At 26.6% G+C, this 26,621-nt stretch overlaps 3 protein-coding genes across 4 annotated transcripts in view; all 3 read left to right on the plus strand.

Annotated features, from left to right (window-relative positions):
• Nucleotides 1-2,302: 2,302 nt before the first annotated feature.
• LOC140662914 (uncharacterized) lies at nucleotides 2,303-10,282 on the plus strand. Its single transcript, XM_072886628.1, has 3 exons — nucleotides 2,303-2,332; nucleotides 6,110-8,180; nucleotides 9,817-10,282. The coding sequence occupies exons 1-3, from the start codon at nucleotides 2,330-2,332 to the stop codon at nucleotides 10,155-10,157; spliced, it is 2,415 nt and encodes an 804-aa protein (XP_072742729.1). The 5' UTR covers nucleotides 2,303-2,329; the 3' UTR covers nucleotides 10,158-10,282.
• A 1,378-nt stretch (nucleotides 10,283-11,660) lies between these two features.
• On the plus strand, nucleotides 11,661-24,003 carry Fs(1)n (female sterile (1) Nasrat). Of its 2 annotated transcripts, none has more exons than XM_072911404.1 (16): nucleotides 11,661-11,906; nucleotides 12,697-13,195; nucleotides 13,622-13,920; nucleotides 13,987-14,291; nucleotides 14,533-15,225; nucleotides 15,831-16,085; nucleotides 16,150-16,468; nucleotides 16,817-17,650; nucleotides 18,030-18,545; nucleotides 18,673-18,884; nucleotides 19,184-19,322; nucleotides 19,697-19,974; nucleotides 20,196-20,561; nucleotides 22,843-23,193; nucleotides 23,408-23,561; nucleotides 23,667-24,003. In XM_072911404.1, exons 1-16 carry the CDS (start codon nucleotides 11,693-11,695, stop codon nucleotides 23,894-23,896), a joined length of 5,664 nt encoding a protein of 1,887 aa, XP_072767505.1. In that variant the 5' UTR covers nucleotides 11,661-11,692; the 3' UTR covers nucleotides 23,897-24,003. The 2 variants fall into 2 exon arrangements, with proteins under 2 accessions (XP_072767505.1, XP_072767506.1); XM_072911405.1 differs by having other exon boundaries at nucleotides 15,834-16,085.
• Nucleotides 24,004-25,925: 1,922 nt separating this feature from the next.
• Nucleotides 25,926-26,621, plus strand: part of Daam (disheveled-associated activator of morphogenesis-like protein) — a 43,792-nt gene continuing 43,096 nt past the window's right edge. The window contains exon 1 of the mRNA XM_072911122.1: nucleotides 25,926-26,358. The gene's annotated coding sequence lies outside the window, so the exon portion shown is untranslated. The remainder of the gene's footprint in view (nucleotides 26,359-26,621) is intronic.

Below are 26,621 nucleotides of genomic sequence, written 5' to 3' on the forward strand. Positions count from 1 at the left end.
ACTTTATTTGAATATTTTTTTTAAGATTCATGATAAAGCAGTGTGTTTTAGTATTACTTTAGTAATAGCAAACAGTATCATTGATCATAAAATTGCTTAAAGGAAATAAATACGATATTTTATGTATTTAGATATTCACGTAAAAAAATGTAAAACACGTTCCTACTATTTAAACTGTGTACAGTTAAATAACACATTAAAGTGTATTAAAAGAATTATTTTACTTCTAATCTAAGAGAAATGAAATGTCAGTCAATTATATTATTTCTTAGAATTTTAATTTCTAGAAAGAACATTTTTAATAATACAGACCTTTATTTAAAATTATTAAAAATGTCAAAGATAGTGAAACATAAATTATGATCTTAACATTGATATGTAGTCAAGGTGATAATACTTCTAAGTGATTTTAAACAGATTTTAGCTCATTATTTATTTAAAAAATTATTTATTAATTCAATTTGTAAAAACTGTATTAATTAACAAAAAATATATAAAAATAATGTAAAAATATAATAATTTAAGCTTCATCAAGCATGAATTTTACACTAGTTGCATACTTGCATTTAAAGCAATTTATTATAAACTTATATAATTATATTTTATTATAAACTTATATAATTTATTATAAACTTTATATATTTTATTGTATTGTACGTATGTAATATATGTATATAGTAGCATCAAGTTTTGTTACGTTAAATTTTTGGTTTAATTACTTTAATTGTTATTTATGCTGATACATATTATTTAGCTCATTGTTTACTTAAAAAATTATTTATTAATTAAATTTATAAAGTAAATTAAATACTTTAGTTTTAAATACTTAATAAATTATAAAATTAATACTATATTATAGTAATATATTGTAATATATTGTACATCTGTAATATACCTATATAATATACTTATTTATATTACTCTTTTAAGCTTGTTTTTTTCATGTTAATAACAATATATATACATATTTTAAACAATTACCTAGTTGAAAGATATAAATATTTTTAATTTTGATTAGATAAAAGAGCGCTTTCTCACATATCGAAGTTTGATTGTCATTCTAGGATCCCTTTAAAAACGATCACGGTATGTGTACATATTTGTGATTATCAAGTAAGGATGATCAAAAAATAACTAAAGAGTAGTGACATTATATCAATTATTACGTCTGTTTCTAAATAATTTAATAAATTATTTTAATGATGTAGTAACTTATTTTAATTATACAGATTTTTAATGTATATCCACAACTGTTTTACTCTATAAAATAAACAGATATATAATTATTCTAAGATTAATAAACACAATGAATTTTATTCCACTATTACACTATTATTGACAATACAAAGATCTACATATCTAGTTACCTAGCAGCACGTAACTCCGTCACTCTAACTCTCGTAAGGTTAACAACATCTTTAATAATAATAATATCTTGTGTTAATACTAACTTTGTATTCTATTACAAATGTACCTGCTCTTAATTAAAAAAAATAATTTTATTTATTTGTTCTTTTGACACTTAATTCTAAATGCCTTTATTTTCAATTATTTATAATTTATAAGAAATGATTAGAGATCTTAATCAATTTTTATATGTTAGAGGAAAAATTAATTTAAAACTGGTCATAGAATTTGCAACATTAAAAAAAAATAATATGTTTAGTAGAACCTACTCTAATGCGTATATTATACATACACAACACATTCTGTATTTTCTTTTTTTAGCTTTTGATATCCAATTTTGATGATAAGTATAAATTTTAATATTATAAATTACTGAGATAATAAGAAGATAATCTATAATGTTTACAAACAAGCAAATTAGAAAACTGAGCGATTAAAAGTCGATTTCGCAGAAAATAATTTTTGTGCACTTATCAATTTCGCAGAAAAATTATTTTCTGCTAAAACGACGCACTAACATCCGCGTTTGACTCTTAATCGCTCAATTTTCTAATTTGTTTATTATTATATATTTATTATTATTATTATTATTATTATTATTATTATTATATGCATCAAGATAATTTTGTGTATATTTATCAAAATTAAAATACTAAAATGCAAATATTTTGATGATTTATATAACATCAGAAAATGACTTAAAATATTCCACATTAATATTTTGAACTTTTTCATCGATGCATTTCCCTGAAATTCAATGTGTTTTGATTTTTAATAACTCGCTCGGTCGGCAAAGTGAACAGGTAGACGCGCGGTTATACGTCAAGGTAGCTAAAGAAAATAAGATAGAGAGAGAGTTTGAAAGTAGGTCTTAGTCGTTCAGTCAGTTGTCGTCTACGTGTCCGGACGATTGGTTAGCATAATGGTGAGTTTTCGAGCATCGTCAAGTGAATGATGCATTTACTATACTGGAAAGGCATGAAATATTGTTAATTTTCGTGCATGAATTTGACATTATACATGTTGATTTGATATTTGTGCAATCTTTGCAATCGATGATATACGCATTGATTACAAAAACTATTAAAAGTGATTTATATTGTGATAAATCAATTTAAAATTAAAATTGGAAAAGCGACTTTTCAAGCGTGAAGTGAAAATAAACGTTCTTTATTAACTTTAAAAGTTTGTATCCATGATATTGTAACATGGCGGATATTGTTTGCGTGCATTAAACATGATAATATAATTGAAGAAATTTCATTTAAATTTGAATATTTGAAAAATGTCGTATAAATATAATTGTTGCAGAATTTTATAAATAATTATTGTATTTGTTTTTCTATGATTATTATATTGTATTTATATAATAGTCGCCAAATATCATGCTAAATTTATATATACATTCGAGTTTTATCTTCGTATAAAAAAGTGATCATAAAACAGCCAGTATAACATTGTTACAATTACTTAAATTCGATTTAAATGTTCTTTAGATTCTTATTAAATTATTAATATATAAATTTTAATACTTATATAAAATTATATAAAAAGTTGTTGCGTAAGCAATGTGTCAAATCTTATTTTTTAATTTTAAACCATATTTGCTCTTTGATAATAATTAGTATATTATATATGGTTTCATCATTCAATACTTTCTTAATGTAACATTATATATATAATGTTACATTAAGAAAGTATTGAATGATGAAACCATATATAATATACTAATTATTATCAAAGAGCAAATATGGTTTAAAATTAAAAAATAAGATTTGACACATTATTATTATATATATAATGTTACATTAAGAAAGTATTGAATGATGAAACCATATATAATATATATATATATATATATATATATATATATATATATATATATAGATAACAATACATATTAACTATTAATTGTGTTCGATCTATTGCATTTTGCATCTATATCAATAAACATTATAATCTTTTGCTGAATGAAAACTGGTATATATTTTTCAACATTGCATGACATCAGATTGTGAAAGTTAGCTTTTTCCGGTGACGTTTTTGCTACACGCTCGTTAAGCAAATTTTTTTATGTACATGTATTTGTGCTTATTTCTTAAGCATTCTTTGCGGAATTTTATGTTGGAAACTAGAACTGCAAAATAACGAAAATATTTATGATGAAAAATCATTAACAGATTTGCAAAGATTGTTTTTCTATGGTAAGTATTTTTGTTTTGGAACCGCATTTTTTTCCGCTTTGAATCATACACCGTAACGATTGCTATTTCCTGTTGAGATATCACAAGTTAACATACTATAATTATGGTAAATAGAAACTGTATCTATGCTTAATAATACGGTAAAATACAAAATCAAAGAATTTAGTTGCCGAATTTCTGTTATCATTGATTAGGCAGAAAATAATTTTATCTTCAAGAGTATTTATTGTTTAGATAATTACGCATTATTTTAATATTTTGTTACATAAAATAAGCAGTATTGCTAGTATTGTGAAGTAATTGCTTGTTGAAAAAAAGCATGCTGTATCACGTAAGAGTAAAGTTATTACAATTATTATTATATTATTATTTATATTATAATTTAGTATAATTTATAATTTATATTTTTAGTAAAGATTATTATGTGTATATAAATATAAAAAAATATCTGACTTTGTATTTCTTTGTATTCTTTAAATATATATATATTTATTTCAATTTTTAATAATTTTTATTAAGTACTTTATTAAAATTGTTAAATACTAAATTTAATAAGTTTATAATAATTATTGCGAAAAGTTTATATTTCACTGATCACTTCGATTTTCACATACATTATAGTAAAGTTTTAAATCCCGTGCACTTTAAATCACGTTGCAGACTTTTCTCAGACATATTACTTCAAAATTTTCTAATTTTTAAATTTAAAAATAACATATCTGAAATATAATGTAGTTAAATAATTTGATTATCAGTTTTAATAACTTTAAACTTTTAGCATATTTTGTTTAAAAATGTTATTACTTTTAGTGTTATTGATGTATAATTTTACATGAATTTGCAATACTTCAGCGTTCACAAAAAAATTTTGACAAAGAGATATGAATAACACATAATACAAAAAACTAAATATCAGGAATAAAAATACAATATTTTAAAAAGTACCGTATCTTAAAAACTAAAAAAATCAATAACATAATTTATACATGATTCAGCATTTTATCAACTACAATATATATGATTATAATATGTGAAAATCAAAGTCATCGATGTAAAACATTTTACACATTAAAAAATAATTACTATTATATTTACTAATTTACTAACCTTGAGATTTATTTAAAACTAATTGATAAATAGGAATTTGTGTAATAGTTAAAGTATAATCTATGATAAGTCTTAACTATTTGTATATCCAATACTTTAAAAATTCAACATAAATCATCAATTCAAAGATTTCTATATAGATGCAAATTTATTTCCTCAGAAATAAGAAAGTTTTTGAACAAGAAGCTTCGTAGTATTACATCTTCTACAAAATTTATACCGAAAAGGAGCAAACCTATAATCAATCAGTGTTTATAATTTGACCATGAATCTTTGTCTCCCCTTGGCTTATCAATCAAAGGAGGAACTCACCAACATCATTTTCTTTAATTAAATCATGTTTTTTTGAAAGTGATGCTAATATTACCGCAGTACAGTAATGACTAATTGTATTTGACTAATGTTTATGCGAATTTCGAATCCGATACGTAATATTAATGAAAACATAGAATTATGTAAACAAAGTGTTTCCGTTTTTTACCAATGTAATTAGCGCTGAAGGTCTTAAAGTAGACCGAAAACGTTCGCTTTTATGTAGTTTGTATTTTTATATCTAAAATAAATTCTTGCGCTCCAAGAACAGCGATTTGCTCTTATTAGCCATCATAATTGATCATTTTTATTGATTATTTCCTACATCTGATAAAATATAAACTATGCACCCATCATGAGTAAGATATTAAAATGAAAGGATACAGACTGTGAAAGTTAGTCAACTGTGCACTTTGACATTAGCGATCTATTCAACACTTATTTTGCAACTTCTGCTCATGAATATGAAAAGTATAACTGACATATATCTTTGACTTCTCCTTTGGCTTAATTGCGTAATCGCTGCTTACGTATTATTAAAGCAATTCTATCTAGTAAATTAACATGTATGATTTCTTATATCTAGGGCATCTACGTAAGTATCGCAAAAACATCTCTAAGAAAAGATGTAATTATATTGAATCAAAATTATTTTTATTGTGTAATCGTGATAATAATATTATATACTATTTGCATTCAATATTATGTTATATAAATATATAAATCTTAAAATATGTAAATTAATTTTCTATTAATCTATATTATTCTATTAAAATATATTGTTGCGGAGCTGAACGTATGTTAAAAGATTATTAAATCAGTTGATATATCAGTTAGTTTTAAGTTTATATTGTAATTATACTGAGAAACCATTAAACTATTAGATTCTAAACTATAAAATTTATATCTTAATCTTATATAATCTTAATCTTATATTCTTATCTTAATTTTATATAATATTATGCTATAATTTCGTATTTGAAACTTATTGCAATTTTTTGTTTAAGTAATTTGAATAATAACTATAATAAACATTTCGTTCTTTTTGTTGCATAATTAGAATAATTGTTTTTTTTTAGATTGCATTATTGTGCATGCTGATCGTCTTTGGCTTAAGTCATGGCAATGATCTTCCATCAAAAATTGAAGTCGAGAATTCGATTAATCGAACGATTAACGAAGTCGAGAGATTAATTCGTCAGAATTCGACTTTACCTCAGCTCACTAAACATGAGATCGTCGACATTCTTTTAAACATAACAACATCCAAAACTTCAGAAACATTTCAAAATAAAGAGACAATGGAAAAAGCAAGAAAAATGTACGAAAGAGCGTTATTGGTAGTTTTACCATACAATGCAAAAGATGCGAAAGAAAATATAAATGATTTATATACCAAGCCACCGATAGTTCAAATAATTGCAGACTCTTCTTCTGATTCGAAAGACTTCAATGTGTGGAAAAACGAAAAACTACAATTTAGCACACCCACGCAGGAAATGCAATTTGATGAAGAACCTCTTGAAAATTTGGTAGTGACACATGCCTCGGAGAAGGAAAATCCATCCGTGAAAATAGAATATAAGAATCACAGAGAAACATATTCAGAGGCGTATACAAAAACGCCGTTGAAGGAGACTTTGAAATTTGATGAATCGGCACCAATTAAATTTAGCTTTAATCTGGATAACCTGGATGCTCTGCAAAGGGAACCAGCAATTACCGAAGTACCTGTTACTAGACAAGCAGTTTTTCAGGAAGAATCTTCATCAACCAAGAATAAAGAGATTCACATAGTATATAGTACAAGTGCAACAACGATGAGACCAATCGGGACAAGTCCTAAGAAAGAGAATACCTTGGCGATTAACTCAAAAGAATTACAAACAACACCTCCTCCTTTGAAGTACAATGAAAATGTTCTATCTGTTAATCAATGGCGTTATAATGCACCAACAACTGCACAAAGTCTTACATCAACGAAAGATTCGCCTTTTAAAATATCATTAGAAGACGTTGTAGCACCAACTGTAATCAGTAAAATTAAGAACATTCCAGATATTTCGAAGATACCATTTGAAAAAATACAAATGGCGGATGCCAAGCAATCAACTTCCATCTATGTAACACCAACATCCTTTTCTTCTCCTTCTTCTTCTTCTGAAAATTTAAAATTCAATTCTACTTATAGTTTAAATTCTGGAGGATTTCGTAAAATCACAACGACAACAACTACGATGAGACCAGAGGTCATGGAATTGCTTGCCTCAATTGGACTTCGACCGGAAAATTCTACGAACGTGGAGGAAGTATTTAAAAATCAAGAAAGTCTGAAAAGCAAATCCGAGATTTTCAATAGTAATGGCTTTATTCCAACAATTTCTGGCCTAACGGCTGTTATACCCGATTCGCCCTCGATAATCGCTCAAAATACTTTCGAAAATCCTGTCTCAGAGCTTGGAAAAGGAATGAATAATCTGACGCCAGATGTACAGTTACTTTTTCAGCGATTTGGTCTGCAGACGTCCAATCTAGTGACAACTACAACGTCCACGCCCAGGTCAACCGTAAATATAAATTCTTATACCAATTTCAAACCTTTGCCTATGTCTAAAGTAAGAAACGAAGATATGAAAGAGTTTTTGGCAAAGTTCGGCCTTGGTATCAGTGATAATAGACAGAAAAAAGCTATATCGGTATCGACGGAACGGCCATCGTTGATCGAGGTTGTTCCAGATAGCATGAGGCAAATTTTGGAGAATATAGGCCTCATCTCTCGCAAGGTATCGAAAACAACACCAAAAATAGAGGATATGGAACCGAAAAACACAACCAAGTTTCATGTATTTAAACCTCACGAGGTACAAGTAAAGGACGAGAGACAGAAGATGAAAATCAACGAGCTGTTGGACATCATCAACAAATTAATTCAAGAGGGGAAGACAAATACGAAGGATATGCAAAAGATAGCCGACGACCTGCTTTTAAACACGAAAACTTTAAAGGATGGTCCAGATCCGTTATATATAGACGAGATTATTAGAACTTATAATGAAGACGTAAAGAATGAAGTGAAAAGACAAAACCCAGAAGAAATTGTTGAGACAACCACTATTGGCGATGAAAATAGCACGACAACAACAACTACCGGTATAAAAAGATTTATAATATCCATGTTGGGTACTTCGGAATCTTGGGTTAAACGGATTATTGAGGGTTTGACAAGGATCAGGCGCATGCTAATTAATGTAGGGGATATGCTTAGGCAACCTTCCGATTAAATAGACTTATTCTGGAAGGTTGACTACATATCTACATATTTTTGCTATATCTCTCTTAGCATGACTTTTTTCGGCTACAAATTCTTCCGCTTCTATTTCAATTTTCGCTTTATATCTTATTTGTAAGTTTGAATCTGACTCCATATTACGAGAAAAAAATTTTATATTAATTGAGCAGAGATATCAATAATATCAAAATGATATAAATTAACTGATTATTTAATATATTTTTACATAATTGAAATATATCATAGAAAATACGAAGCGAATTAGTAATGTTATATATATACTTTATATAAGTCATTATTAGCTGTCAATAATTATAGTGATTTAATTGTACGGCTTATTCCATATTTATATATTTTAAATTGACCAAAAATTTTACAATCTTAATGATGTAATAGATTTAATATAATAATAATATAACACATATATTTTTTTAAGAGTTGAAACAAACCATATATAAAGAAATTTGTAAATTAATTTATGAAATTTCAAATGAATTCTTCATATGTTGCTTTGCTTCCATTGAATAATGGTAAAACTTATTTAATTAAGTAATTAAAATCAAATTGCGGAAAATTTGATGTCTTTATAATAAAATAAGAACTAAATAAAATGATATACTGTCACGTAACGCTCCATAAATTTCGATTTGTTTTGGCATGCAATTTATCTCTAAACAATGTTCCTTACAAGTTTTTGGCACGCCGACTTTTTCTTATGCGCATATATGTATATTACTGTCAGCTAAGTAACTTTCATCTTACATTTTTTGCCCTCGAAGCATGAATGTTATTGCACGTGCTGGATGCATGTAGTTATACACAAACCGGTTTGTAATTCGGACGATCTTATCATCATGAGTACTATTTGTGTTTAATATTTAATTAAACAAAACTTTTAATTTGCTTTACTCTTGAAATATATATATATATATACAATTTCTTTTTTAAAAACATTGATGCTATAAATTAAATTGTGGAGAAAACACTGTAGAAAGTTTTCTTTTTTGAAATTTAATATTATTTGCAAATCTTATATTATTTTTAATTTTAATATTGATTATTTTTATTGTTAATTTCTTAAGTTTTTTTATTAAAAATTAATATATTTTTAAAAAACTTTTCTAAAAGAAATAAGAAACTTCCTAAGTATATAAATACTATATAAAAAATTATTTTTAAAAATTACTCAAATCTGTGGATATGACAAATAACAGTTTAAAAAAAACAATTGTTATAATATTCAAAAATTTACTTTTTAAGATGAGATCGATGCATCCAGCAAAATAATTCAATGTGTGTGCAATTAACTTTAAATGAGTTATGATTTTTTAAATTATGCTTGTCTCAGATTTATATTGACAGTCACAAAATTTATTACAGTTTTCAATAATGTTTTTAATCAGTTTTCATATATTTATTATGAAGCATGTCAAAATTATTTGCAAAATAAAATGTGCAAAATATCAAACAGCACTTTGTTACGGATCTTGTCGGCAGAATCTACAGATGTTTCCTCGACGAGCTCAACGACGATGACCACACCGATAACATCAGATTCCGCAAAGAATGGCTCAGTTTTACTGGATACATTGGTATTACCCGATTCAATGTCATCGACATCCACAAGTGCAAATCTTGTGGCGTTAGAAGAATCCTTTGGTGGTACCACACGTGCACCAGATCCCGTTTTACCAACTAAGCGAAGAAGCGGTTTATATTTTCTGGTTGATTGGAATAGCTTCCTCGAAGTTGGTGATGACGACAGAGAAAAAGTGAATTTAAGATTTCAACCAAAAGTGGGCGACAGAACAAGATTTCTACCAGTTAGAATACCGTAATTTATGAAGAACAATTTTATATTACATAAAATAATTTTATACTACATAAAACTATTTCTCTGGTGTAAATGTTAATTTAATCCGCAAATTTTAATATTTGTACTCATATTTTAGAGGCTTAAAATATTTAATATATGTATATATATTCTTATCATTTTTTTATTTCATCATTTTTTATACATAATTTACAATTCTTCAATATTTAATATATTTCTAAATATATATTCTAAATAAGTTTGAAAAAATTGAACTATATATGTTTTCTTAATTTAATATTTCTTTAGACTTTTGCGGTTTTACTAAAATTATTATAATTAAAAAATTATATACTCAGGATATTTAAATCTTTTTTCTAATTTAATGTGCATCTGCTTTATTTATAAATTAATTGAAATATTATATTATATAACAATATATGATACATGTTAGATAAATTTTGAAAAATTTATAGTATCTGCATAAGAATTTCGATTCTACTTCAACTTTTTGTATATATAATATACATGTGAAGGCTGTAAAAAAATGGTAAATTATAAAATAAACTTAATTTAGTTATAAATAAATGCGTTCACGTTATTGACATTAGTAATTTTAATAAAAATATATGTAAAAAGTATAATAAATAACATAATAATAAGCACAATATTGCGTAGATAAAATTTAAATATAAGTTAAAATTAATTAAATATTAAATTTTAAGAAACGTTTATAGAAAACGTATATACAATCTTCTTATATTGAAAGAGAGTACACAAGATATGATAGTATCTCGCACAGAGTAACTACGGGGGATCGTGTATATATGTACAATAAATGTGCGAGCTGCTATGTGCTAAGAATAGTTTAGATTATCAATAATGCACACCTAGATCAACGGTATTTGTAATAGACTTGTATGATTAATAGTTTATGTTCATATTATATCACAAAAGTGTTTTATTTTTGATCTACTTCATAAACTAAGGTATTACAATGCAAAGTCCTAATAAAAAAGTCCCTATATAAAAGTTTTTTATCTAAAAAACATCTTAGTCACATTATTAAAAAAAAATTTCTTTAAACCTTTAACACATGTCACATATTGTACTATAATTATAATATAGATAAATGACAAAATACATTAAAATAGCTCTTCCTTTTACAATTTTATCTGTAAATTTTTTAAAATTGATGTAATACAAAAGCAATTTGAAAATCAGAATTATATTTAGCATAAAAAAATTACGGGAAGTAATTATCCTTATTTTTTGTATTTTTTAAAAATTATATTTTATTAATAAAATTATAATTTAGAGAGAACATTAATAATTATTATAATTATTATTAATCATAGCATAACAAATAAGTTAGAAAATACAATATCTTAATTTATTTAATTTTAAAGTAAAATTGTTGTAAACGTTCAATTAACTCGAAGAATGTTCGATTTTAGATGTCATTGGCTCAATGAATGATCAAAATATTATTGGTCGTATGAAGATATTTACAAGGTATCCAGAGTGAGAATTCACAGTCAAGTGTCAGTACATTCCAGAATGTCACAGTGTAAAGATCTTATCGTATGTTGCCTCTTTCTATGGATTTTCGTGAATAACATAAAATGCCAGGATATCGAAGAAATATCTAAAACATTGGATAAAATACTCGTTAATACAACTACTAGATCATTTCGACGACCACGAAATCATGAAGATGCATCATCAATTTGGCAGGAATATGAATTTGGCACTGGGGCTGGAAATCGAGAAGGTGATTGTTACCAAATACGTTATTTTAAACTAGTATTAAAAATTATAAATATATATATATGTATGTATATATATATATATATATATATGTGTGTGTGTGTGTGTGTGTGTATGTAACAAATTTATATATATTTTGAATTTATAAATTTTGACATTGGATTCGTATTCAGCTAAAAAACCTTTGAGTTCAAATAAGCGTAATTGAAAACTATTTAATCGTCTAATTCACAACTTTTTTGTAATAGATTTTATATTTAATCACAAATATGTTATTAACCATATCAACGTAGAAATTTTTTTTAAGGATTGAAGATCTTAACAACGTACTTAATTTTTATTGCAATAAAACTTCTCTAACACATGATATAGGTATATACTGTAGCAGTAATATAAAAAAAACACTTCAAAACAGCATTTTTGCAACTTTAATTGCAAATTTCTCAAAATTGTGATATGATAAAGAAATATGAAAATCGGACTCGTATTTAGCATTCAAAAAAAGTATAGGAATTCTCTAATCTTGTTTTTATATTAAAAAAAATTAGTTTTTATTAAGCTGTATCATATTAAAAGGATATCTAGTCGTTTACGGATACTGTTTATCTAAAATTTTTAATGAAAGATGCATTATATTATATACAATAATTTATATATATATATTTATTTATTTATTTAATCTTTTTTATAGAATATATATAATATTATAGTTATTTTATTAAGTAAATAAGTCTGTATTTATTCTCACGTACACTATTTTTGTAAATAATCTAAAAAAATATTTTTATTTTCAGAAGTTATTGTGACAAATATTTCATTGCACAAATTTAATATGCCCGATAACATTAATTGGCAATTTTTGCAAGAGGACACCACTTACTTTATTCGTGTTGAGAATTCAATATTATTTTTCTACGAGATTAATCTTGATAATTTGTCAATTGAAAAGTCTATAAATATAATAACTGAGGGACATATATTACAATTTAAAGTTCTTAATTTAAATACTGAAGAAACATTTATTGAGAATTATGTTAATAATTTAATGATAGTTCTATTGGTTGAATCCGAACAAAACTATTATTTATATTGGTATAGAGTGTTTGGAAATTCGTATACATTGTATTCGACATGGCCTGTACAAAGACAAATTCAAGACATGGAATTTCTGCGAGAAGAAAATCAACATGAATTATTGCTATTATTCGACAATAATGTATATCCCGGAGAGCAATCGTTGATCGATATTTACGGTTTCAATGTTGATTATGATAGTCATCGTATCGATATATGGTAATTACGTAATTATTTATAATATACACATTGTTTCTGGTCTTATAATATTATATTATACAACACGCTAAACAAATAACTCACAATTTTATAAATTTACATGATGACTTTTTTAATAAACATATGTTAGTATGCAGAAAAGTTTTAAGAGATACATAAAAAGACTTATGCTTTAAATATCATAAATTACTAAATAACATTTTTTATGCCTCTATTTTAATTTTTTTTGTTAAAGTCTTTGTACACAAAAATTTAAAAAAAAGACACTCTTAACGTTTTTCAAAAAATTTAAAATTATTTTTTATTTATTATTTGTATATAAATATTTTATATATCTACATACTGAAATTATATTTCTCAATATGCAAAATAATATAATATAAATACAGCACATGTTTTTTATATAAACAAACTTATACTGCGCAGGCTTTGTCGGCGGTTATTTGTTCCAAAAGTGTTTGATATTCAAATCTGTTCAATTTACGGACAATCTGTGTTGGGCTTCCAAGGAATTGATAACATTGTTTTATATAAATCGAAAAATGAACATGAATTGTGCCAGTTTGAAAAGTTTGAAACTATTAAGTCTAACAAGCTTACCAATTTTGTTTGCTTCGAGAGTGGTTATATCGAATATTTAGCAATTGGTGGAAAGAAAATGCGTTTACTTCGCTTTTCCGAGAACGAATTTCAAAATAATATTGAAACGGATCTGCATTTTGATGGTAACTTGGTAATCATTTTCAACTAAAATGTAATTTTTTAAAAAACAAATAATATTTACTTCACAGACACTACTGAAATTTTTTGGGTCACCAGAATACCATTGAACACATATCGGGATGAGTCATTATTATTGGTTCAATTTAAAAATTTATCAGTAATCGCTTTGGCTTGGCAAGGATTAAAGTTTCAGACAGTAGTTTTACCTAATCAAATTTTGAATAATTTTGATTTGTCAAAAGTCGTCATTATTCCAAAAGTTGGATTCATCCATGCAAATGTACTTGTACGCATGGAAGTAGCCTTAACCGAATTAACGCATCCTATTCACAATAAAACAGAAAGTATGTTAAAGACACGAGCTTTGTTGGAGGTACTTACGTTTGTATAATTTGTTTTTCATGAATAATATTTTATATTATTATATTTATATATGTATATAATTACATATTTTATACATAATTATATAAATGTTTTAAACAATTAAATAACTTACAATACATTAAAATACACAAATATGTAGGACATATTTGTGTATTTTATGTTTATTTTAAAAATAATGTCTGTTAAGAAATTGTATGATTTTATATTTTTGTAAAATGAAATGCTTTCAGGAGGTTTTTCGAAAACAAGAAGTTGTTTTTGACGAGACTGAAACACGATTGAATCAAAGTTACTTTAAAAATCCTATATCAGGATTTTGGAATTTTTCGGAGGTAGATGCATCGAATGTTAAAATTGAAAGAAATATAAATTATGGCGCTGTCAAAGTCGGTTTAGTCGACTTAGAAATGGAAGATATGTTGATAAATGTGACATCAAGTTTAAAAAAACTAGAGGAACTTGAAACGAGGCTTAATCAAATTTTATTGGAGTTGAAAAATATAACTAATACGACAATAATTAACTCGTCGGATATTGAATTAACTGGAAATTTTCTAGTGACTGGAACTCTGCATGTGAAAAATATAACTGCTGCTTTTATAAATAACGTATCGACTTCAATCGCAGCAAACAATATCGTAAATCACGCTTCTGATATTATCAATGGTCAAAAATCTTTTTCTTCCATTGACACTGATAACTTGACGGTTTTCTCTTTGAATGGCGTCCCATTGGAAGAAATTGTTTTCGATACTTCAATCAAAAATTATAACAACATTGATTTTTCGAAATTAAAACGATTAGAAATTAATGGACACTTAAATTTTTCCGAGATAAATAATATTAAGTGGAAGAATCTAATGCAAAGTATAGTATGGAAAGATGAATCAATAATTATTCCAGGAGAGACAATCGTGGAAGGGGTAAGATAACATAATTATAAAGAGTCATAAAATTTTAAAAAACCGATTCAATCTTGATGATATATGTTATCAAGATGGTGATCCCGAGTAATTTTCCAAAAAAAGACAAAGTAAAAAGGAAACGTCAATATGCTCACCGTATATATAACTGTATAATTTTTAAATATTTTTTTTTAATTTTGCGATATAATAAGGAGAATAATAAGAAAATAATCTCATGGTATCATAGTAATGAAAAATGTAATAGTGAAATATATACTTCGGTAAATTTAAAACATAATAGCCAAATATAAATATTTACGTAATTATAACAGTACATAATTTTTATATATATATATATTTATTTATTTATGTATTTATTTTGTAATTTCATTATAATTTTATTTTTATACTTTACGTAGTTTTCGAGAAAAATAGCATTCTATGTATGGAAAAGTAATATTTTTCCATTTTATATAGTTAATAAAAATATTTATTATCTTATTCTATATCTTTTATTTTTCTTTTTGCGAAAAATCGCTGTTTGTTTATGCTTCACTAAACATTCTGTATGTCAAGCTCGAACTTTTATAATTTTTTCTTTGATAAAAGATAATTTCTTTCAGCAGCTTATTGTCGACGATGCCAATATCCAGAATCTGAATCATTTAAGATACCCAGACGACTACGCTTTAATTAATAATAGATATTTTATCAACGTTACGGGTGAAAAATACTTTAACAACCTGTCTACAACACATTTGACGGGCATTAATACAATAAATAATATAAATATAGACGATTTCATTATTCTTAATAGACATGAAATCATTAATCATGAAATTACTTTTGAGAATTTGGAAATTGGTGGAACTTTCCAGGTATGATTTAATAAATATTTTTCATAATTAAGTATAGAATAAAGACATTATGTCACAATTTTAGATCGACGGCAATGTAACGGGTATTAACATAAACTGCATAGAGGGGTTGCTCAATGAAACTGATAGGCTTTCATCAGATGTTATTTTTGAAAATCTGACTGTTATTGGAAACATTGTACTCCAAGAGTCAATTAATGCTAAAATGTGGTCAGATTTTGATGATCTTTTGTTGAAAACTGAGAGAAATGCAGTAATTACTGGAAATAAAGAATTCTTGAATGACATTTATATAAACTCTAATGCAACAATTACATCCGGACAAATTAATAATCACTTATTCTCAGAATTTGTAACGCTAAATAGCGATCAACAGTTTCCTTGTAAGTATTAATTAAAAGATTATAAACATTATTTAGAATTATTTATAATTATTAACTGCATATATAAAAAAATTAAATATACATACATGTATATACGTATACGTCACAATGAAAGATAATATGAAAAACAGATGTTTTTCTAAATGTTTTATTTTACTTTTGCAACAATAAAGTTATAAGATAAAAAGATTTAAAATATTACTTACAATGTGTGAACGATTCACTCTCTCTTTTTTTCTTTTATCGAAGAAAAAAATAATAAAATTATAAAAATAATTAGAAAAATACTTATTTTTATTTATATTACTCTGCAATGTTATTTTAATAGTACTACTTTATCTATTTTAGATTTGAAAAAAATATCGGCAAATGTCATGTTTGGCAATGTAACTTTTGGGATGATAAAGAAGTTGGAAGATTATATAAGCGAGCAAAATGATGATTCTGATTGTTTAAATATAATAGTATTCTTTGTTAGATCATGCATCATTGATAATTTGTCTTTTGATACTCTGAAGCAATCTATCATGCAGACTGCTTTCTTTGAAAAATTAAATCAAATTTTCCAAAAACCACATTTCGAAAATTTGACTCTCTCAACATTAATAGCCGATGAAATATTGCCAAACACAATCAATTATATCAATTACGCTGATTTGACTAAACGCATCTTAACAACCTCTACACAGCAAAATTTGACAGGCACTTTAATAATTGATAATTTAGAAACCAATATCTTGAACGCTGAAGTCATCAATGAAGTGCCATTAAATAAATTAAATCAATTATCAGCACATGCAAAATCACTTTATAATGATATTTTCAATGGAAATATGTCGATAAAATCACTTCGAGTGACAGGGATGTTAACAGCATCTTCTATTAATGAGAACGATATCGTTAACGTTTACAAGAAAGATAACATGGGAACTGTAATTTTCAATGAAAACATATCGATTAACAACCTAACTGTGATTGGCTTCGTTAATGGTTTAAATCTGTCTGAATTCGTTATTGATGCTGTACAGAAAACCGACAGAAATATTACATTTGTAAGCTACAAAACATTCGAAAATGTTACGTGCGAATTTTTGGAGACACAATTTATAAATGGACACTTTGTAGAAAATATCTTAGATCCCAATGCAAATCAGATACTGAAAGGACCAGTTGTTATAAATGGTATGTCATATGTAGAAAAATGTTTCTTATTTTCTATCTTTTTAGTAGTCTATATACAATTTTACTCTCAAAAATAATTTTAAAACTTTTAGAAATTTGTATATTAATATATTGTGTGACAATATATAATATATTTATTACACATATATATTTGTATATAAATTCTCTCTTTCGTTTCCTTCTCTTTTTTTTTTTGTTTATTAAAGCTATTATTATAATTATATCATTGCAATATAATTTTATTTGTACTGTTTTATATAATTGCAGTTGTTTTCTTTTTGTTAATTATTTTTATTATTGTTATAATTATAAATATTTTTTCTCTTTGCCTTTCTAACTGTTTTGTGCATTTTTAATAAAAATATAATTTTCCTTTTAGGCTGGGTCACTGTTTTAAGAAATTTCAACACAACTGGCAAGATTGGAAATATATTTTTCCGTGATTTCACAAATATATTTAAATCACTTGGAAATAACTCTTATGCTCTTTACGGTGATTTTTATTTCAATGAAATCACTTCTATATCAAGATTAAATATAAGTGGACCAACTCAAAGATCAATATTTGACAGTTTTTTCGAAACAGTAATCTTTAAAAACGATATAAATATTACAATATCTGGATCAAAAGTATTTAAAAGTTTAGTTACATTTAACAGTGCATTTATCATTGAGAGCAGTTTAAATAATTTAGATTTGAACAGATTTTACGAAAATGCTGTTTATATCGATAAACCGTTTTCGATTAATGTTAAAGTTATGTTTAAAGAGGATGTTTACGTACGAAAAACTCTCATAGTAAAAACAGAATTGCACTCAAATACCATCATGAAAGTCAATATAAAAGATTTGCAGGAGAATGTTATCGCTCTTAATAAACTTAACTATTTCTCAGGTAATTATGTTTACATATAATAAAAAAATTTTTTATGCAAAAAATAATTAAAAGTTTTAACAATTTGTTAAATAAATTAGAATATCATTGGACAATTTTTCCGCATAATAAGAAATTTATGTTTTAGAACAAATTACACTCGATAATGTAACTTTCCAAGCAAGCGTAAGAGTTAAACAGGTCAATGACTTAAAAATGGATATGTTGATTCCATTGAATACGGAACAGTCTATCATGGTTGACAGACTTAATTGTACTAATGCCACCGTTAAAAATATACAAATATTAGGACATATTAACAGCTACTATCTAGAAGATATTTATGCAAACACTTTTTTGGTATAATAACATTAAAATAGAATAACAATTTTTGTTTGAGATATATATTTAGTAATTAAAATATATAAAAATGTTTTGAAAATATGTGAATAAATTACTATAAAAATGTGTACAGTTCATATTCATACTCTTTAATTGTGTATAATTGTAAATATTATCATATTTTACAATTTTTTAAAAATTGTATTGTTTTACAATTGCCTATTTTATTTTTTCAAGTACTAATCAAGTAATAATTTATATTAAAATTTTAATGATATATAATAAATAATTAAAAATATTTAATTTTTTTTTTACAGATATACAGTAATCAAAATATTTCAGGACAAATAAAGATTGTGGGAAATGTTTATGCGTATCATGACTTTAATGCACATCTTATCAATGGATTTAATCCTAAGCGAATGATTTCCTTAATCGCTAATGACACTTTAAATGGTAAGAAACTGACCTTCTCTTTCAATCTCTCCAGTATTAAAATATAATTTTTTTCAGTGTAAATTAATACATGTAATCCCTGTACAATTCGACTTCTCTGCTTTCTCCCTTTTCAACAATTAATACAATATATATATATATATATATATATATATATATACAGGCTCCTTTTTCTTTATATTTTCGGGTTTTCTCTTTTATAAACCTTCTCCATTTTATATTCTTTTGTACACTTCTTACACCCATATCTTTCTATTTCCTTTTCTTCATATTTTATTTAATTTAAAATTTTGTCCAGAGAGATTTACACACACACACACACACACACACAATTGGCAATTAATATAAATAATATATTTGCTTAACTTTTTTAGGAAACTTTATGTTCAAAACCCCAGTTGTCCTTGATAAAAATCTCAGAATTTTGGGTCTTCTAAACGGAATAAGTCCAATTAATTGGCAAGGCGTTGCAATTAAAACAACGAATAAGGCCAAACAGATTATATCTGGGAAGTGGAAAATATATGGAAATATCCATTTCGAGGAAAATATTAACGGAAGTGAATTTTTGAATGGAGTTAATATTACGGAAACATCAATTGCTTTATCACAGGAACATCCTCAAATAGATCATATCATCGATGAAACACATGTAAGAAAGTTATTTTCTAAAGGCATTTAATAAAAAATTATTTTTAATATTAAATACGATTTTATATGATGACATTCAATCACAGTCAATAAAAAAATATTACTTTCTTGTAATTATTAACATTTATTTTTTACTAAACTCGCTCTATATTAAAACCAGTTTATTCCATCAATTTTACAAATATATTTTACTTACACTTTTAACACAACTTTATTTTGTAGATGGATCTAGATAACGTGTGCGCATTGTATTTAGACATGCTTAAATGCAATGCAATGAATCAAATATACAAATTCAATACTTTTGATTACTTAAAAATTCTGGAATTCGAAGGAGATATTCATGATATCCGTACTATTGAATTAGATAATTTTGATTATATATTAGTAAATTATGATACCTGCCGTATGAAACTTATACTGTATACTCAAACTGACTTTCAAGTGGTCGACGAAGTATCCGATTTTGGATTAATTGATAAATGGATTTTTTTAAAATCAGATCCTTTATACTTGCTTACCATCGCAAAACGCACATGTGGCAGAAGCTTTAATAATATATGGAAATTGGAAAATAATAGATTAATGGTGAGTTTATTGCAACTTATAAAAAATATATAAAAGAGTGAAACGAGAGCACGATGTAATATATGTGTATATATATATATATATGTCGTAGGCAAATGGTTATTTTAGAAAATAGCTTTTGACTAGGCAAATGTTATCTGGCTGGTAAAATGGCTTTCATTCGTTTATTTGTATTCAAATGTTATTTTCCTAGGCAAACAGCATTTGACTAAACCGCTGTTAGGCAAATGGCTTAACGAAGCGTGCATCAATGCATTCAGTATTTGTTTTGTAAGATTATGAATAAAAAATTATAAATATAGTGTAAGAGTTCGGACATAGATTGAATTAAGATTTTACATTGAAACTTCCACACAGTACTGTCAGCCTTGGTAGTTTTTACGCTCTCAAGTTTTGTTATATTTTTTTATGGGGACGGGGTTTTGCCCCGTCCCCCTATGCACCCCCATCTAAGCGTTCTCTCTAGTATGTATATGCCCCATAAAAAAATATAACAAAACTTGAGAGCGTAGAAACTACCAAAGCTGACAGTACTGTGTGGAAATTTCAATGTAAAATCTTAATTCAACCTATGTGCAAACTCTTACACATTTATCATTTTTCATTCATAATCTTACAAAACAAATACTGAATGCATCGATGCACGCTTCGTTGAACCATTTGCCTAACAGCGCTTCAGTCAAATAGCATTTGCTTAGGAAAATAACATTAAAACATAAAAATAAACGGGCGAAAGCCATGTGGCCAGCCAGATAGCATTTGCCTAATCAAAAGCTATTTTCCTAAACTAACCATTTGCCTACAACATATATATATATATAAAACTATTAATTTCGAGAATCGACTTTACGTGTTTTTCTTTAAAAAAATAAAATAGTATATGAATAGTATCATTTTAAAGTAAAAGAGTAAAAAATTTTACGTATTTTAGAATCATTTCATAATATATTTCAACGCGTCAAATTTTATTACGTGGTATAGTGCGTATTGTTTTCGCGAGAAAGGGAGCACACTCCTCCTGCTTGCCGTCGTTGCGTGAATAAAAGATGGAAGGGATAATAGTGCCTAAACAGGCGTAACTGTTCTACAATGTTACATTATATAATATTTTACGTATTTCGGAATTGTTTATTACATATTTTAACGCGTTAAAATTGATCGTGTAGTATAATGCATACGTACACATATTATTGTAACGAAAAAGAGAGAATGTGTTATTGTGACGCGTTCGACTTCGAGGTGATCGCGTACGAGTCGACGACGCACACGGCGGAGTGGGGGTATGCGGCTACGTGCTATTACTACACCTGCCGAGATCACAATAAATACATTCCGATTTCGGCAGGCATAGTAATAGCGGCGTACCCCCACTCTGGCGTTTGCGTCGTCGACTCGCGCCGGGTCACCTCAAAGTCGAACGCGTCACAATAATAATACACTCTCTCTTTCTCGTTACAATAATATGTATATGTACGTACGCATTATACTACACGATCAATTTTAACGCGTTAAAATATGTAATAAGCAATTCTGAAATACGTAAAATATTACATAATGTAACATTGTAGAACAGTTACGTCTGTTTAGGCACTACTATCCCTTCCATCTTTTATTCACGCAACGACGGCAAGATTAAATTAAGATTTTACATTGAAATTTCCACACAGTACTGTCAGCCTTGGTAGTTTCTACGCTCTCAAGTTTTGTTATATTTTTTTATGGGGACAAGGCTTCGCCCCGTCCCCCTATGCACTCCCATCTAAGCGTTCTTTCTAGTATGTACATGCTAGAAAAGAACGCTTAGATGGGAGTGCATAGGGGAGAAGCCCCGTCCCCATAAAAAAATATAACAAAACTTGAGAGCGTAGAAACTACCAAGGCTGACAGTACTGTGTGGAAATTTCAATGTAAAATCTTAATTCAATCTATGTCCGAACTCTTACACTATATTTATAATTTTTCATTCATAATCTTACAAAACAAATACTGAATGCATCGATGCACGCTTCGTTGAGCCATTTGCCTAACAGCGCTTCAGTCAAATAGCATTTGACTAGGAAAATAGCATTGAAACATAAAAATAAACGGGCGAAAGTCATGTGGTCAGCCAGATAGCATTTGCCTAGTCAAAAGCTATTTTCCTAAAATAACCATTTGCCTACAACATATATATAATTTAAAAAAATTTTTAATAATAAATTAAAAAATGCTTGTATAATACAGTTTTTGTTTTAGATTAAACTTAATCTTTTTGATTTTTATTTTATCTTCTTTCTTACAGCATGTATTGGAACTTGGTAATGTTAGCGATATTATGGACTTATATCAAGATGTAATTGTAGCAATGGCTTACGAAAATCTTGAAAGTACTGCGGAGAAGATTGAGTCAGATGTATTAAAGAGTTTCATCTCGTATAAGAATGAGAATAAAAAATTAAATTTGATTTCAAATACTGATCCAAATATCTTCAGTAATCAATCTTTAATTTACGAATTACAAGGCAAATCTTCAAATGACACACATCTACAAAATTGTCTCGATTGTGAAATTACATTAAGTTTTAAAGTAGGTATTTATGAAGAAGAAGAATACATTTACTACAACAAAGAAATCGGTCAGGATTACATATTTGTAAGTTATAAAAAGAATTTCTATTTATATAGTATACAATTAATTTTATATAGCTATTTATATATAAATATATAATCAGAATTTTTATTGTTTAAAATTAAATATTATATTCTAAGTATAACGTAAATACATTTACTACGTAAATTCTATGTAAATATTATATTCTTAGTATATTAATATGTATTAATTTGATCGTATTGTGTGTTTCATTTAGTTGTGCAAAAATGACGTCTCGCAAACAAAGATCTTGCAAACAATAAAAGCACATCTACCGAAATCGTTTTTGATTCTGAATTTTGATGGATTTGTCGAAACATTGTTTATTTTTGCAGAAAATAGTGATACTATTCAGATTTACGAATATAGAGGTAAGTCTACATAGAATTGAAAAAATGTAAGATAGTTAAAAAAAGATATTTATTTAATTATATACACAAAATTATATAATTATTTCTTTCATAATTTTTTACAAGGTATCGAAGGTTTTGTCCATAAAAATGTTATCAAAATAGAAGTTGATAAATTATATAATTTTAAAATAAGAAAATACACAAATCTAGAAAAAAGACATTGTTTGGCTGTAATACGCAAAAATCGATTAACAATTTTGGAAGCAAAAGTGTATGGTGAAAAGTTGGACTTAAGATCATCAATTAAAAACGTTTGTCACACAAACATCAATAAATTAAAAAAATGTGAATAAATATGCAATTTTTATATAATTGCAATTGTTTTATAATGTATTAAAAATTTTTACTTTTAGAAATATTTTTAATTTAATAAAAATTGGCATACAATATAGAGAAGTCAATATATTAATATGTATTTAATATATTAATTTAAATTAAATTGTTATTATAATTGCAAATATTTGTTGTATATTATATATCATATATATGTTATTGAGTATTATATTTAATGTAATTACATGTTAAAATGTTATATGTATTATATATATACATATCTATAATATAATAAGCTATTATACATATAATATAAATTATTATTTACATATACACAATTTGTTAAAATTTTATTTATTAGTTTACTATTTATAATAACTAATGTGTTAATTTTGCTTAATGATATATGTATAATCTAATTGTACACAATTCACATATCGACATTTCTTTATAATAAAAATATTAAATCTATTACACTAATTATTTGCTAATATATAAAATTGCAAAATATATATAGATATTTTACGTATTTATTCACTTATGTGTGTATGTACATACATGGATAATTATATTATTTTTATCAACATTGAATGTATGTACGTACGTCTAATAAATAATAACGTTTGACATTGTTTAACTATTTTGACTAGTTATTGATTATTTTTGAGATAGTGATATAAATAAACCAATCAATAAATAAGTGAATAAAGAAAAAAAAAATGTTAATACTTATGTGTTGTACTAAAATACAATATAAAATATAAGAAAATAATTTCTGTTACGTTCGGTCTTTTGCATTAAATTTTATTACTTTTAATTATTTTAATTATATTTATTTTATTAATTCATATCATTATGATTTAAAAAATTCTTTATTAAAGTTTATATTTTGTAAGCCCTAGAAAAATATTTACTAAAAAAACAAGCACGATAATAGAGACAATTTAAAAATCTCTAAAATAATGTGCCACCCTGTTTAAAATTTTTGAAGAGCTACCCTTGCAAAGGAGATAAAGTAATACCTTTGCATTTATCATACTTATACATCCCCCTCGAAAATAAAATTGACCTCTTTCGATATTTTTAGCAAAACTTAATCGATCACAAAATAAACAGGGTGGAAACTTTTTATATAAACATCCTATATAAAATATACTGTATATTAAAATAGAGAGAATTGATAAGAGATAAAATTAATGGTTTTGAGATATAGTGTTGGTGCACTTTCTGAATGATTTTGATATTCATCTTCGCACTGTCACTCATTTACAAGCACTTACGCAAAAACTAATGACACTCTTTTAAAAGGTAGTATATATTAACTTTAATATTGAATTAACAATACAAGAAACAACAAATTAACGAAATAATCATAACCGTTTAAAAGATGAGTCTACACTTCAGTAATCACGATATTTTACAAAATATTAGCCCTTCATATAAGTTGTCTTTGTTAATAAATAACTTGACAACGTACTAAGAGATGATTTCTCGAAGATGAATACAGTGAACATTAAGTTTGACTTGCCACTTCAAAATTCAAGTCGAATTTCGAGATTTATATTATTGCACTTTAAAAAGTGCACGAATATAAATCTCGAAATTCGACTTGGATACGTTTCATGGGTTTTCATCATTTTTTTATTGTGGATATTTATTGTATAAACGAATAAGCTTGACGTCTTTATTTTTTTCGAAAATATTTACGAAGAAAATTTATATTATTTTTATATAAATATAATGTATAATAATAATAATTAAACAATATTTAAATAACAACTATTAATCTCATAAGTCGTCTTTAGACAATATATAGTTTATGTTAATATTATTATTGTAATATATTTCGCACATCTACATAACTAATGCCCATTTCATGTATAAACATGCTCGAAAGTTTCGCGCCATAACACTCATTTTGCATCTCGATATCTCGATAGTTGGATTCGAGAAATCGATTCAGCCGGTACGCGCGCATGAGAAAAGGCTCCGGCGCGCGCCGTCGCGTCACCTTGACGACGACGACGACGTCGACGTCGTTGTGACGTCGGCGCAGTAGGTCGTCGTGTAATAAAAGCCTCTGCACCGGGTCGACGGTCCCGCCGATGTCAGGCCAGTGTCCCGACTTTTCTCGGCTTTCGCGTTGCGTGTCCCGTCTCATCGTTGACGTCGGCATCGTTATTGCCACGATTCCACCCTATGATCGCATAAATTCTCCCATAAAGCAGCGGAATCAGTCGCGTCGTTAATTTGAAACGTCGACAATAGAGACCTGGTGCGCTGAAACTTCTACCGCTCGTTCAGCTCGCTGACGACGCGTGATGTCGTCGGGCGATGCTGTCGAAAATGCACGATGTTGATCTTGTGACCACCATGGTGTGAGAAGCCACCGGGACATGTGCCTTCTTGCTCCCTATTGATCGGCGCGTCCTGACCGGCGCGATCGGAAGATTTGCATATTTCGCGGCCTATAGGAGACCTGGTAAGGTTCTATGATCCCTTCGTGATTTCAGACAGCCATTTGTCCCGTGAACAAGGTGCTGCTTTACTAAATATATAGAATTAACTGAGTATTTTATGAAAAATGAAATAATGTTACCTAGCCTTTTCTAAAGCATGTATTATATATAAAGAAATCGTATTGCAATGTTTAAACATTAAAAATTCTCAAAATAACGTATAAAATTAGAACATGTATATACATAGTTTATAATACATACACACTTTATATTATTAATAAAAATA

Source organism: Anoplolepis gracilipes, chromosome 2 (assembly GCF_047496725.1).
Source record: "Anoplolepis gracilipes chromosome 2, ASM4749672v1, whole genome shotgun sequence".
In the NCBI taxonomy this organism is placed as follows: Eukaryota; Metazoa; Arthropoda; class Insecta; order Hymenoptera; family Formicidae; genus Anoplolepis; species Anoplolepis gracilipes.